The sequence below is a fragment of the Chrysemys picta genome, chromosome 1 (genome assembly GCF_011386835.1).
Source record: "Chrysemys picta bellii isolate R12L10 chromosome 1, ASM1138683v2, whole genome shotgun sequence".
Taxonomy (NCBI): domain Eukaryota; kingdom Metazoa; phylum Chordata; order Testudines; family Emydidae; genus Chrysemys; species Chrysemys picta.
In genome coordinates this window covers 131,197,345-131,213,214 of record NC_088791.1, presented here as the reverse complement: position 1 = coordinate 131,213,214, position 15,870 = coordinate 131,197,345, and the positions used below count along the sequence as shown (strand labels likewise).

The 15,870-nt window shown below is 42.9% G+C and overlaps 1 protein-coding gene across 14 annotated transcripts in view; it reads right to left on the bottom strand.

Annotated features, from left to right (window-relative positions):
* The window catches only part of CCDC91 (coiled-coil domain containing 91), a 341,267-nt gene that overhangs the window by 178,405 nt on the left and 146,992 nt on the right, over positions 1–15,870 (bottom strand). For all 14 annotated transcript variants that reach the window (XM_042844407.2, XM_042844444.2, XM_065570750.1 and 11 more), the window contains one exon: positions 9,207–9,284. In XM_042844407.2, the coding sequence (XP_042700341.2) occupies positions 9,207–9,284 (78 nt within the window). The remainder of the gene's footprint in view (positions 1–9,206; positions 9,285–15,870) is intronic.

Here is a 15,870-nt window from a genome sequence, read left to right as displayed (position 1 = left end):
ATATTCAAAGATAAGAGGAAGTTACTCACCTTGTGCAGTAATGATGGTTCTTCGAGATGTGTGTCCCTGTGGGTGCTCCACTCTAGGTATCGGTGCATCCCTGCGCCGGAGATTTCTTGCAGCAGTACTCGGCTGGGGGAAGGGCGCGCACAGGAGTCGTCTCATTTGGCTGTTGGCACCTCCTGTAGTGCGCACTCCCCCGACTGTCCCCTCCGTTCCTTCTCTACCGCAGAGCTCAGCTGTGTGAACTCCGAACTAGAGGGAAGGGGAGTGGGGAGGGGAGTGGGGAGTGGAGCACCCACAGGGACACACATCTCGAAGAACCATCGTTACTGCACAAGGTGAGTAACTACTTCTTCATCAAGTGGTGTCCCTGTTGGTGCTCCACTCTAGGTGCTTGTAGAGCAGTACCCTACCAGGGGTGGTAGAGGTTCAGAGTTATGTATAGGTGTGTGATGAGAGCACTGTAAGGCCAATGATAGAGTCTGAGACAAGGCCTTGGGTGATAGCGTAATGCCATGTTGCCATGGCTCACGTTGAGTGGGATCTGATGCCTACGGGGGTGGGGGGGTTCTTTGTGATGCAGGCAGTAGCAAGTTTGAATACAGGTAGAGACCCATTTGGAGAGTCTCTGGGTCGATATTGTAGAGCCCTTGGAGTGCTCTGCTGTACAGATGAATAGTCTTGGTGACTTGTGAAATGGTTTAGTTCTGCCAAGTAGAAGGCTACAGCCCGTCTGACATCCAGCATGTACAACGTTGCTTCTCGGGAGTCATTATGTGGCTTGGGATAGAAGGCAGGTAAGTGTATGGTTTGGTTAATATGAAAATTTGTAGCCACTCTGGGCAAGAATTTTGGTTGAGGAACATAACATGATTTTGTCTTTGGTAAATACAGTGTACGGTGGTTCAGCCATCAATGCTCCTATTTCGCTGACACGTCTGGCAGACATGACTGCCACTAGGAATGCGACCTTCATTGATATATGAAGGAGCGAGCAGGTTGCTAGAGGCTCAAAGGGTGGTCTTGTGAGACATTTGAGCACAAGATTGAGATCCCATGGTGGTGTAGGTTGGCGTACTTCTGGGTACATGTTCTGTATACCTACTAAAAAGCACTGTGTAATCAGGTGAATGAATATTGAAGCCCCTTCTATCTGTTCGTGGAGGGCCATCATGGTAGCGAGGTGTACTTTAATAAAACTTATGGCTAACCCCGTTTTCTTCAGTTCTAGTAGGTAGTCTAGGATCATAGATAGAGGTGCCATGGTCGCGTCCAGCTGTTTTTGTTGACACCAAAGGGAGAATCTTCTCCACTTGTGGTGGTAAGTATTTCTAGTGGTGAGGCAACGGCTATTTAGTAATACCTGTTTTACTTTCTCTGAACAATTCAATTCCCCATGTTGGAACCAGAGAGGAGCCACGCTTTGAGATGGAGTTTTGCTGGGTCTGGATGGAGCAACAGGCCCTTGTTCTGGGACAGGAGGTCTGTCCGGAAAGGCAGTGGTTGTGGGGCACAGACTGCTAGACATGAGAGGTACGGAAACCAAGTCTGTCTGGGCCATGTGGGAACAATGAGACTGATGTATGCTCTGTCAAGTTGTATCTTGCGGATGACCCGTGGGATCAGTAGTATCAGCGGGAAGGCGTACATGAGTAATGTTCCACGGGATGAGGAAGGCATCCCCTAATGATCCTGGTGCCAGGCCTGCCCTGAAAAATAGTGGACATTTGTGATTTGTCGCTGAGGTGAAAAGATCGACTACTGGGTGACCTCATTTTTGGAAAATTGTGTCGAGAACATGGTCATTGATTTCCCACTCGTGTTCCTGTGAGAAGTGCCTGCTGAGGTTATCGGCTGTAGTGTTTTGGCACCCTGGTAGGTATGAGGCTATGATGTTTATATTGTTGCGGATGCAAAAGTTCCATAAAGTCATGGCTTCTACGCATAGCAAGTGAGACCTGGCTCCTCCTTGGCGATTGATGTAAAACATGCATGCCACATTGTCGGTGAGAATAGAGATTGAGGTTTCTCGTATGAGTGGGAGGAAGTGTTGGCATGCATTATGTACCGTGCGGCGTTCCAGGAGATTGATATCTAGTCAGATTTCCATAGCAGACCACTTGCCTTGTACATTGTGGTGACCCAAGTGGGTGCCCCAACCTGTCAGGGAGACATCTGTTGTAACAGTCACTGATGGGGGTCTTGTTGAAAGGGAATCCCGGAGCATACATTTCCTGGCTGCATCTACCATTATAGGGAGAGGATAATCCTTGGTGGTAGTGTCACACATCTGTTGAGATCGTGTTTGCTGGGTGCACAGACCGTGCTCAACCAGTGCTGCAGACAGCACATATGGAGTCTGACATACTTTACTACGAAAGTCGTAGCTGCCGTATGTCTTCACTGAAGTTTGTGGGATAATGGTCACCATGGAAATAAGATTGGTCAATGTAGTAAATCTGTGATTTGGCAATATTGCCTTGGCTTGTATGGAGTCTAGGTCAGCTCCGATAAACTCCAATAGCTGGGTTGGTTCCAGGGTGGATTTCTTTTCGTTTATCTGTAGACCTAGTTGGTGAAACAGGTCTATTGTGGTCTTCAGCATGCCTGCCGTTTCTTGTCAGTTGGCACCCTGAAGAAGGCAATCGTCCAAATACTGGAAAATTATGACTCCATTGCATCGTAAATGTGCTGCTACTACCGCGAGCGTTTTTGAGAATACGGGAGGAGCAGTGGACAGTCCGAAGGGAAGGACCCTGTATTGGTAGTGATTGGGTCCTACTGTGAACCTCAGGAACCGTCTGTGAGCAGGATGTATTGTAATATGGAAGTATGCCTCTTGGAGGTCGAGGGCTGCAAACCAGTCCCCCGCGTCTAGCGCTGGGATTTTTGTGGCCAGAGTGACCATTTTGAACCTGTGGTTGCATACGAACCTGTTGAGTTTTCGAAGATCTAAGATTGGTTTCCATCCCCCTCCTTTCTTCTCTGTCAGGAAATATTTGGAATAAACCCCCCTCCCTTGGTATTAATGTGGTACTGGTTCTATAGCACCCAGCAGTAGGAGGTGGTCTGCTTCCTGTTGCAGAAGGTACTCATGAGAGGGGTCCCTGAAGAGGGACGGGGAAGCGGGGCGGGTAGGGAGGATGGCTGTGAAAGGAAGGGTGTAGCCAGATTGTATGATCTCCAAAACCTACTGGCCTGTGATTATCGCAGCCCAGGCATGGTAAAATGTGCATAGGCGGTGACCAAAATTGTGGGATGGGGTATCTGTTGGCGCTAGAGGCGTGGGGAGGTTGTGCATACCCTCGACCAAGACTTCAAAACTGTGGCTTAGATGTAGATGGAGGGGTGGATGAGGCCTGGTTCTGTGGAGCTCGTCGTCTCTGAGCCCGTTGTTTGGGTCTGTTCTGAGTGAAGTATCGTGGTTGTTGCCAGTTAAACGAGGTGTCTCGTGACCGTAAAGCGAGGGCGTTTGTCAGACGGTAGGTGTATGTCTAGTGTACACAGTGTTGCTCGGGAGGCCTTCATGGTATGGAGGACATCGTCTGTTTGCAACAAGAATAGTTTATGCCCATCGAAGGGAGGTCCTCCACTTTTAGATTTAGTTCTTTTGGAATTCCTGAAGCCTACAACCATGGTGTTCTCCTCATAACCACAGCTGTTGCGGTTATTCGGGCAGCTGTGTCCGCTACATCCATTGAGGCTTGCAGTGCTGTGCGGGCTATTAACTGACCCTTGTTGATAATGGCAGTGAGTTGAGGACATTTATGCTCGTGGAGGACCTCTCGTATTTTACTATAGTTAGAGTAGTCGTAATATGCTAGTAGAGCAGAATAGTTGGCAACTCTAAGCAGAAGGGTGGCTGACAAGTAAACTTTCCGCCCAAAGAGGTCCAGTCTCTTGTGTTCTTTATATCTTGCAGTGAGGAGTGGAAATGAGGCTGTTTACTGCGCTGATTAGCAGCCTCTACTACCAGAGAGCAGGCTTGAGGGTGTGAAAACAAAAATTCTATGCCTTTGGCTGGAACAAATTATTTCCTATCAGCCCTTTTGTTGGTGGGTGGTGCCAATGATGGTGTTTGCCATATTACCTCTGCAGGCTCTATTATAGCCTCATCCATGGGGAGGGCAATCTTGGTCGATGATGCCGGTTGTAAGATTTTTAACAACTTATGTTGTTTCTCCTGCACCTCATGTAAGGCAATTTCTTGGTTGTTTGCTACTCTTTTGAAGAGTTCTTGGAACTGTTCCAGGTCATCTGGTGTCGTAGGGGTAGACGGCGTCACTGCTTCGTCTGGTGTAGAAGATGAGTGTGGGACAGGTGGTGAATCATCCAGGTCTGCCTGAGATAGTATCTCTTCCTCTTCTATCTCGGTCTCAGGGGGTCAGAGGTTTCTCTGTGTGGTAATGATGGGTGTACTCTGGAACCTCTTCTTGCTGGGGAAGGGGGACCAGAATAGGCGTTCTGGTATGTGGGCCAAGGACCCCATTGTGGCCATTGCATGAGGTAAGGTGGTAATGGGTAAGGCCAGTGCTATGCATATCAGGGCTGTGAATGCTCTGAGGGATGAGGCTTCGGCTTCACAGCATTCCATGTAGGTCTCAACTGTGACAGGGATGAATGTTGAGAGGAGAAGCAGGTGTCCTACATGTCTCCTTCCTCGCCACTATGCATGGAGGGTGGTGCAGGAGATGAAGGATTGTACTATGCTAGGTAGCTCGGGGAATGTTCGGTGCCGAGCAGTGGTGACCGCGGTGACGAAGAAACTGCTATGTCTGCAGGACTTAAGAGTTGTGCTGGTCCCACCTTGGGGTTGCGGTCGACCATTGGAGCGCTGAATGGTGCCGGGTTTGGCTCGTTAGACAGCATCAAGTCTTGGGTCGGTGCTGGTGGTGGCAGCATTGATCGCGGTGCCACTGCCTGTGCCATGCTCTGCACCAGAGTAATCGGTGCCATGGAGGAGACTTGACATCTCAACTCCAGTGCCGCGCATTGGGGCTCAGCAGGGGTCCGCTGAGGGATGGTGCCGGAGGAGCCCGGTGCCTCGTAAGTGCTCACTCTGGATGAGTGCAGCACTGAGGGTAAAGACCTCACTGGAGAAGCTCTCTTTTTCTGAGAAACCCTTGCTGGAGAGGTCGAGGCTTGTTTCCTGACAGTTTTGGAAGTCGGAGCCTTATCAGAGCTCAGGGATCTCGGTCTTTGAGACTCCCCGGAGAACGTCTCTTGTGGAGGTTGGAGGGATTTCTCCAGCAGAAGCATTTTCAAGGGGAGATCCCTGTCACATCTTGCCCTTGATGTTAAGTTGGTGCAATGTGAGCATTTCTGGGAGATACGAGTTTCTCCCAGACAGCGAATGCAGGATGTGTGGCCGTCAGAGACCAGCATCAGTTCACAGCAGGAGTCACACTTTTTAAATCCTATTGACCCAGGCATGATTACAGTTAAGCCTCTACCACCTCTCAAGAGAGGGTGCGAGTTAATTGTAAAGGTAAACTGTAAAAACTGTTCCCAAACCAGGAGCTAAAGGGAGAAAAAGCCTCCTCCTTCTTCTTCGCTAGTCGGTTTCTTTCTTTCTTTTTGTTTTCTTTTTTTTTTTAAATAAAGAAACACCACTAAGAAAACTATGTAACTATTTATAGACTAAGACTAACTAAACAACGTAACTAAATATAGACTAAAAAGAAGTTCCTTTGTAACTTTGTTGGGTTTTTTTGTTTGTTCAGAAAGTATCAAAGACATCTCAGTCTGCAGCAGAGGATGGTTGAGAAGAAACTGGGGGGATAGTCGTGGGGGGCGCGCACTATAAGAGGTGCGAACAGCTGCACGAGACGACTCCTGTGCGCGCCCTTCCCCCGGCCAACTACTGCTGCGAGAAATCTCCGGCGCAGGGACGCACCAACAGCTAGAGTGGAGCACCCCCAGGGACACCACTCGAAGAAGTGATGCTTAGGATGTTATCTGAGCTATAAATTAAGTCATTAAAGTGGGGTTCTTTTCATCCCTCTCCCTTGCAAAAAAAAAAAAAAAAAGTCGACAGTTTAAACCCACACAAAAGGATTCTAGAATTATAAAAGAAATTAGTTTTAATAAGAATAAGAACTCTAAAGTCTTCATTCTACAATTGTTAAGGAAGAACAGTTATGATTGGAAAATGTTTTACAACAGATATTAATTACTTTTAACTCATTTTCACTTGTAGGTGAAAACCCAGTTGTTCCTCAAATGTTTAGGATGGAATAACCTTCTTTGGAAATGTATACTTGCAAATGTGTTGTATCTAAATGCAAGCCTTCATATAATTGCTTGATAAGACTGTTAAAACATGTTACTACTTTTATATGTACAAACATAGCAAGATCATATAATGCTATAACCGATTACTAATGTAAGAAGCCATCTGTGTACAGAAATATTTATATTAATTGGGAGTTGCTTAAGCATTACCAGATAACTAACTTCTTAACCAAACTCAAAAGCAAAAGTTTCTTTTCCAAGGAAAGGTAAGAACAAAGAACAATAACTTACTTGAGAACTATTAAAGTTTACAACCTCTCTAAGAATTATTTATGTTTAAAAAAAAAGACTATTTTGAGTGATGAAAGACTTTTACAGAGAAAATAAGGAGATTTTGGACTCATTTGAGACAGAATTTCAACTCTGATTAAACCCTGATGGAACTAAAGGGATATTTCAGAAAATGGACTAAATAAAAGAAACAGTTCAAACTAACTTTAAGGATGTTCTGAGAATTTCCCGCCACAAAGATAAAAGTAATTAGACTCCTGGTGCATATATGTTAGGAGACGGCATAATCATGAGCTGGAGATACTACCAAGACAATTCCATAAAGGTGTTTAGCCAATGAAAGGCAGTGGCTGATATCTGAATCTAGCAAACCCTGAAAGAGGCATGCCTTCCTTCTTTAGTGAAATTATGGAAAGAGAAAAGTATAAATCTATCTGAACTGCACAAGCAAGCAGTAACACTCTCCTCACCATAGTCTCCTAAGCTCGGCCTGCTCAGCATCTCTACAAGCAAAAACAAAAACAAAAACAGCAGCAACCAGACAACCAAGAAGAACAAAGGAGCAACAACATAGCATCAAGAAGTAACCACTAGCCCAACACTCCTCCCCAACAAGAAAGAAAGGCTTAATAGATGTGATAATTTTACTTGTTTTTAACTGTGGTGTCCCCTGAGGCCAGGCAAAAAAACCCAGGTGACAAACAGTGGGAGTCACATCCCTGAATTGGGATTAAGAGAGAGAATTATTAAGATTTGGACTATCATTTTTTGTTTCTCTAAATTATAAATGTTTAGAATAAAATTACTTGCTGCTCAACAACTTAAAATACCACATGTATAAAGATATTTCTAGGTTTTTAGAAAAAATAACTAATAAAACTAATTCTATCATGTGGCACCAGAGTAACATCTACATGGTTCATCGGCAGGGTTGGACCTTTTGGCTTCACCACCTCTAGCACTTGAGCTAACAGAACAACCGATGGTGAGTAGTAGATTGTCATCCTTAATGTGGAGCAGCATTAGAGGCAGTGAGACACACACTTTGCCAATGGGTTTCACAGATATTTGATGACATCAGAGGAATGTTGTGACTCAGTAATCTTGGATTCCACTCCAGACTCTGGAGAGAAGTGTATTCTAGTGGGTAAAAACTTCTGCCCATTCCCCACCTGCCTGACCTCCTTCTGCATTGTCCCAGTCCTGTCTATTCCCCACCCCTAGTTCTTTGTCACAGTTTCTTTGCCCAGCAAGCCCTAGTGTCACCCCATTGGGCTCACTGTCCAAGTCCCAATTTCTCCTCCATTCCCATTCTATCCCCCTCACCACATCCAATCTCAATCTCTTTGCCCAGCAAGTCTCAATTCTCCCATCCTGGCTCCTCATCCAATCAGTCTCTCCCCTCCCCCAACCAACAGCGATTCCTAGTCTCCCTTCCCAGCCTCCTCAACCAAACTCAGTTTCTCCCCCCACTGAGACTTCGCCTCAGTCTCACTCATCCGTGGCTTACTGTCCCAAGCCCTTTGCTCAGCCAGTCCCATTTTTCCCCCCTGTATCCCAGCTCCTTGTCAAATCTGTTTCCCCACCTCCATTTTCCCCCAACTGGTTGCTAGTCCTAGTGTCTTTATCTAACCAGTGCCAGTTTCCCCTCTTTTTGCTAATTCCAATCCCAGGGTTCCCCACCCTCAGCCAATTGGCTGCCAGCACCTCTGTCTCATTTCCCTCAATACAGCTCTCAGTCCCAGACTCTCCACCCCTAAGTACCAGTCTTCTTGCCCACCATGTCCCAGTTTCTTCCCCACCTTCACCAGATTCCTTATTCCAATTTATTCCTTTCCCTCCTCTCTTATACAGCTTTTGACCCCTGTGCATTTAAATAAGACCGCATACTCCTCCATGATGCCTAGAAGCCAGCATAGGGGTCATTGACAACATAGAAGAGAGAGGCTCTTAGTTCCAGTGCCTGGATCCACCCTGGCCTAGAGTGGCAATTGAATGGGAGTAGACATTAAAGGGGAAAATCCAGCTTCACCTAGCTGCAGAGATCATGCTCAGTCGCTTTGTGGAGATAGCACATATGCAGTCTCGTCAGCACTAGGAGTGGAGAGCTCGACCTTGGTCAATGAAGACAGAATCTTCAGAGATTTTAGCTGCTATAAATGAAGTCCCGACTGAGCATATGAGAACTACAATTTTTCAAAAGCTTATAACTTGGCCAAATTTGGACAGATTTTTCACAAGGCAGCAAAAGGCATATGCATCCCTGATACAAAGGCCACACTCATTTCAAGTCTCTGCTCCATAGCATAGATACATCAGAGCTATTTAAAAAAAAAAAAAAAAAAGGGTTTCCAGAATTTTTTTTAACAATTGGCAAAACACGGTATTTTTCTTTAGCCTCATGGTCAGAAATGGTTGAACCATTTTGGCTGAAATGTTTAAAAAATAAATCAGCCTGAGGCAGACATGGAAAATTTCAACCAAATGGTCAAAGTTTGGCAAAGTTATAAGCAACTTAAACAGGGTCTTATAATGGGAAGACTTGTGTAACCTTAATAATAGGCAATACTACCAGCACCACCTACAATAAGGAATTACTGAGTGAGGTCCTACTTATGTAAATATAAATATGAAACTAAAAACAGTATCAAATTAACTGTCCCGATGGGGCAATTTACCTTAAATTCTTCCACAATAATAGTCAGGGCTTCATGTCCAGCTTTCCTCATGTCTTCTAACTCAAGCTTGTGTTTCTCCTGTAAATAAATAAATAAATAAATAAATAAATAACAAATATTATACAATAACTACATGGGATTAACAGAATCATATAAATTGAGATGCAACATCCAGTGAACCAAGTACACCTCTTTCCTAGTACAAGATTGTTCCTCATATTTTCTGATGTTTTGTGCCAACTAGATTTAAAAGTCTCAAGCAACAGAGTTTCTATCACTTCTCTTTAGATACTATCTTCCTGCCCACCTCAATTCAGTGCTAAAAAGTCATTCCTAATATTCAGCTTAAGTTTTCCATTTCTTCCTATTACTTCTCCTTGTGCCATACTAAATACTTCTCCATTCTTTATATTTATACCCTTCAAATATCTGAATACCTATTGTCTTTTTGTTGTTGTTGTTGTTATATCTATTACCCTAATGTCTTTGTAGTTTCGTGATGAAGATGTTTTAAATTTTGATTCTCTTTTGCCTTAAAAGGAGTTGGGGTGGTCAGTATCTCTCTGGATCAGAACTTTATGACTTGCCTCAATTTAATCCCTCAAACCCCATGACTATTTTTATTACCTATTTTTTAACTCAGGGAAAGGCCTTGCTATGACAGTTTCTGTGAGGAGTCTTGTCAGCCTTCTAGAAGACTTATAAAGGAAAGCTTCAGGCCTGATTCTTTCATCTCTAGTCTGCTTAAACTTTGAACAGGGGAAGTATAAGTCATAAGATGGAGATCTTTCAAACATTCATTTGGAGTAACCTGGAAAATGCTTGGAAAGACCTTAACAGACTTTACATCTAAGCTGTCTTTGAATTCTGACTTGTTGAAATGATTCCAGAGAATCTATTTATTCTATTACTGCTGTGATCCTGAATTATGAACACTAGAAGTCACTTGTATGTATATTTACGTATGTATGTCTTTTAACTGTTTGCAACTCTCTTTTTTCCATTTATTATTAAACCTTTAGTTTTAGTTACTAAAGGATTGGCATCAGCATGATTATTGGGTAAGATCTGAGACTCATTGACCTGGGGATAAGTGTCTAGTCCTTTGGGATTGGTGAATCAGATTTTCAGTAACCTCTCACTATATGGGATGCCTAAAGGGGACTGTGTTTGACTTCTTGGTAACCAGTGTGGTATTACAGAGCAGCTGTTTTGTTACTGGCTTGGTGAATCTAAATATAAAATAAACCACCAGTTTTTGCGGATTGTCTGCTCTATTTCTTGCAGTCTGCCCTGAGTAAGGCATTCTCCATGTGGCCCATCCAGGCACCCGGTCACAAAGGACTATTATACAGCACGAAAATACATTTTTTTTAAGTGCCATAATGTTCAGTGAATTCATATTTAGTTTACTGTCCACTATCACCCCTAGATCTTACTATTACTGCTTCCCAATTTTCTTCCTTTAAATAATTATACATTTTGAAGTATTATATACCACATTATTGCATTAGCTTGCATTTTTCTAAATGGAATCTTACTTTGTTATTTTCTGTACATTGTTCTGAATTCTCTGGATTACTTTGCATTATTTCTCACTAATGGCAGGTGTTCACAATTACTTTCAAATTTCACTGTCATGCTATTTACTACTACTCCTATATCATAAATTAAAATATTAAACAGACCTGTCTGTAATCCATGTTGAACCCTTAGTACACACCTCTCCCCAACTCAATACATTGTTTTTTTATTTTTCTTATTTTGCCAGTTTTCAGCACATGTTCTTCTCCAAGCCAATCTGAATTAATTTTCAATTAAAATTTAGAGACCATACCAAATACTTTACTCACATAGAAATATTACACCTTCTGCATTCCCTTCATACATTAACAATTCTAACAAAAAGAAATGTTGGTGAATTGGGGGAAGCTCTAGAAGATAAATGGAACAGTATAATGTTCACTGTATCTAAAGCATCTGTCAACTCTCTGTAACCTGAGTTTGCAATCTGGGCATCTTGTTTGCAATCTGGGCATCTTAGATCTTCTGTTGCTTTTTGAGATAGTAACCGGGATCAACGCATTTTTTTCCATCTGTGCCTGATCAGGAGGTTGAAACCCTTTCTCCCCCACCCCCAAATGTGGGTCTTGCTACACTGGTCTACTCTTGAGATTAAGCTATTACAATGTGCTGTTTCACAGATCCAGTTGGGCTCCCATTAGGGTTTTACACCTCTGAAGTGTGTGTGGGGGTAATCTGTGTTCAGGAAGGCAAAGCTCCCCAAATTTGTATATGCAGTTCCTCTCTGCTAATAAAAATGGCTGAAGAGAGACAACAAATAGAGGAGATTCTTCCCTTTTTATAACCGTGCAGTCCCCTCTGTTAGCTGATTCTATTCAGCCTCAACATGTGACCACAGTCCCTGACCAGACGATCCATTGCCTACTTACCTCCCCCTGGAGGTCAGATTTGAAAAGCTCTGGGTGACAGCCCTCTCTTGAGCCTGGTCCACACTAACCCCCCACTTCGAACTAAGATACGCAACTTCAGCTACGTGAATAACGTAGCTGAAGTCGAAGTACCTTAGTTCGAACTTACCGCGGGTCCACACGCAGCAGGCAGGCTCCCCCGTCAACTCCGCGTACTCCTCTCGCGGAGCAGGAGTACCAGCGTCGACGGCGAGTACTTCTGGGATCGATTATTCGCGTCTAGACAAGACGCGATAAATCGATCCCAGAAGATCGATTGCTTACCACCGGACCCAGAGGTAAGTATAGACCTACCCTTTGTTTAAGGGTGCTAAATTTGAATAGGTGGTCATTGAAGTTTAACAACCTTCTATTGTCAGCCCTGTACTACTGTCCTTTGGAACTTCTATCCATCACAGAAGTAAAAGACTGCAAAAGCAAACACCTGGTTTACACTCAAAATGGAGTTTGCAGTCTGGCACACGGTGTTCATAATCTCACAGAATATAAATTATGCAGATTCTCCAAATCATCACAGTTGTACCTGGAGACACGTTTTAAATCCATTTGAAAACCTAACCTCCAGTGCAGAAGAACACTCGTCAAGCAGGGTATCTTGCAGTGAGTACACGACAACCTGTGCTACATGACCTGCACTGCTACTTATTGCTTTCTGGGCAGAATTTGAAGAGTTCGTTTCAATTTATAAAGTTCTAAATGTTTTGAGACATATTTACTTGAGATTCAAATCTTCTTATGTGCAATATGCCACAGTTGCTATTAGCAAAAGCATTTAATTGGGAGCCCTAATATGTTAAGAGAAAGGGTCTACTGGCCAATCACTCTACCCAGTGCCACCTTGATTCTGGAATCTCCCTTCTTAGAATGTTTTTGTGGGGTTGTGATCTTTGGAAAGATGATGAATGGGGATGTTTTGCTCATTTTAATTAGTTAGAAACTTTTTTGATGTGAAAACTACTATTGATTTTTTATTTCCCAGTTGTATTGTAATTGTAGAAATTGTTTAAGAACCTAGGGTTAATATTCAAAGATATTTAAGTACCTAAAAATGCAGATGGTTGTCAAGTGCGATTTTGAAATGAGCCTAGGCACCTAATTCCCATTGAAGTCATATGGGTAAATAAATACCTTTGATCTGGGCCCTAGACCCTAGAATAGGATGTATTTTATGTATTTTTAAATTTATGAAACATTTTATTGCCTAATAAATGTTTATTTCATCAGTTAGATAGTACATCATGAATGCCCAACTAACACACATCATCCTCTTCCACTGCAGAACAATATCCTACACAACAAACTATTTTTCAAATTAAATAACTGTAATAAGTATGGAAATTAAAATATAATTTAATACAGATACTTTATGTACCCAAGTGATAACAGATTATAGTAAGTGAAAACAGTATTTAATGAAATTTAAACATTTTAATTGTTTGCTACATCTCTAGATTTTTCAATAAACAATGAGTCCGAATCACAGCTTTTTACATTGGCATACCTCCTGATTTATATGCAGCAAAAGTATTTGGCTACTTGAAGGTAATCACCTGTAAGAATTTTAGGAGCAATATTGAATATCAGACTCAAAGCAGAAGATTTAATTGCGGCCGGGGGAGGGTAGGATTTTAATATGCAAATACACTACTATGTTTAGATATAGTCCTCATGTGATGTTAACATCTGGATGTATAAGTCAGGTCACATCATGTAACTCATATCAATGACACCACATGCTAACTCAGACCTTGTAAAAAAACCCACACTTGATATGCTGAGAACTAGCAACTTTTTTAAGTACAAAAGAATAGAATCTACTGTATGGGAAAAATATGGTCCAGAGCTTAATATCCAAAACTTCACAAGTCATTAGCAAATTAAGTTAGCTGTAAGAAGTGAACATGGGAAAGTGCAGAAAGCAAGCATTTCCATGCCACTATATCTTTGATCATAGATATGGAGAAGGGGACTGCGGGTAAAGATCATTTTCAGTAACAATTCTGGCAGGACAGCATTGGAGAGAAAATGTTATGAATTGAAAAAGCTTTAAAATAAAAATAGTTAAAGGGTCAGGACAGGAAAATATTTTTTCAAAGATCATTTCAAACATAAGTGAGCAATACCAAGATTGATGGGATCAAAAATGTTAGTTTCACTGTGAGAACAATATTTGATTTTAGTTTATAAGATCAGGTCCCCTCTTCGGCTCAAATGGAGGCATCTGAAAAATGCAAAACAGAAGGATAACCACCATGTGTGCCCCGTAAACTTCTCTTCATAGTGAATCTTTCAAGTTTTAATATAAAATAATTGTTCATACCCACATCTAAGCAATACATGCTAAATCTAAACTAGTAACTCATGCCCATGGGATTATTACATTCAGATTAGGTTATAAATAGTAATATGAAAATGCCAGATTAAGCAGATGAGTACCGTATATACTCGTTCATTAGCCCATTTGTTTATAAGCCGACCCCCCAAAATGGATAGATAAAAATAGCAAAAACTGTATGACCCTTTCATAAGACGACCCTATATTTCAAGGTTTGGCAAACTTTGGCTCCTGGCTTACATTAGGGTAAGCCGCTAGTGGGCCTGGACGTTTTGTTTACCTGGAGCATTCACAGGCACGGAGCCCCTCAGCTCCCAGTGGCTGCGGTTTGCCATTCCCAGCCAATGGGAGCTGCAGGAAGTGGCGCCACTTCCTGCAGCTCCCGTTGGCTGGGAACAGCGAACCACGGCCACAAGGAGCTGAAGAGCTCTATGCCTGCAGACGCTGCAGGTAAACAAAACAACAATGTATTATTCAATCCAATGATTCCATAGAGCAGTGGTTCTCAAAGCCGGTCCGCCGCTTGTTCAGGGAAAGCCCCTGGCAGGCCGGGCCAGTTTGTTTACCTGCCGTGTCTGCAGGTTTGGCTGATCGTGGCTCCCACTGGCCCCAGTTCGCCACTCTAGGCCAATGGGGGCTGCAGGAAGCGGCGCGGGCCAAGGGATGTGCTGGCTGCCCTTCCTTAGTCCCCATTGGCCTGGAGCGGCGAACCGCGGCCAGTGGGAGCCGCTATCGGCCAAACCTGCGGATGCGGCAGGTAAACAAACCGGCCCAACCCGCCAGGGTATTTCCCTGAATAAGTGGCGGACCGGCTTTGAGAACCACTGCCATAGAGTTTAAAATAATCAAATTTTGGTGTAGACCCATTTATAAGCCGAGCCCCGCTTATGAACAAGTATATACGGTACTTAAAAAAATTATGAATAATTTTTTTCACAAAAATCAAGGAGAGATGGATCACTGGACATGCTAGTGGTGAAGAAGAAAGGACAATAGAAATACAAGTATAATGGGGACAAAAATAGGTAGAACCCACAAAACTGAGTACCTCCTAGACAAAAGCTGTATCCAGGCATCCCTGCAGGTCAAGCTTGTAATGCTTTGTGAGTGCGTGCCACCTCGCATATTTTTTCAACCAACACTTTAGATTTAGCTCACAACATGGGCTGCAAATATGTAAGAATGTGCTTTAATTCCTTCTGATGGTGGCAGGCCTTTTATTTTTTAGGCTTGTTAAATACAATTTAATATCCTCATGGATACAGTGTTCTTTAGTGTCTTCTGACCTCACCACTTCAGATGAAAAACAGAGGAATAGGAAATTACACTTTCTGAAATTTTGAGTTTTGGAAGGGTAAATCTTGACTGATCATCTAACAAAAAAGTTATGCCGAAGTAGTTTGGTTTTTGTGTGTGTTGTGGACAGAAGGGTGGAATGGAAACATTTGGTGATTAATGGAATACAGGGTTTTTTCTTTCATATGAATTTGCCAGAAGCCCTGTATGACTTTGCCCCTATGTTGTTCCACAGTGTGTATCGGAAATACTAATTTGATTTTAAGGAAATATAGGGAAATTGGAAAGTGGGTCTGAAAATGACTCAAGAATAATTCTGAGGTTTCATCTCAGGCATATGAGGATTTTAGGTGGTTTTATATTTTCTGCCTCCTGAAGGATCTTTAAGTGTGATCAGCCTGACTTGGGGACCAATTTCTGTAAGTTTTGGCAAACCTCTGATGAGACTCTGGCTGTTCCATTCCTTTATTTGATCACTACTTCAATGGACGGAGTGATCCAAGGAAGACTGAGATTTGGAATGTCACTAACAAACAAACCT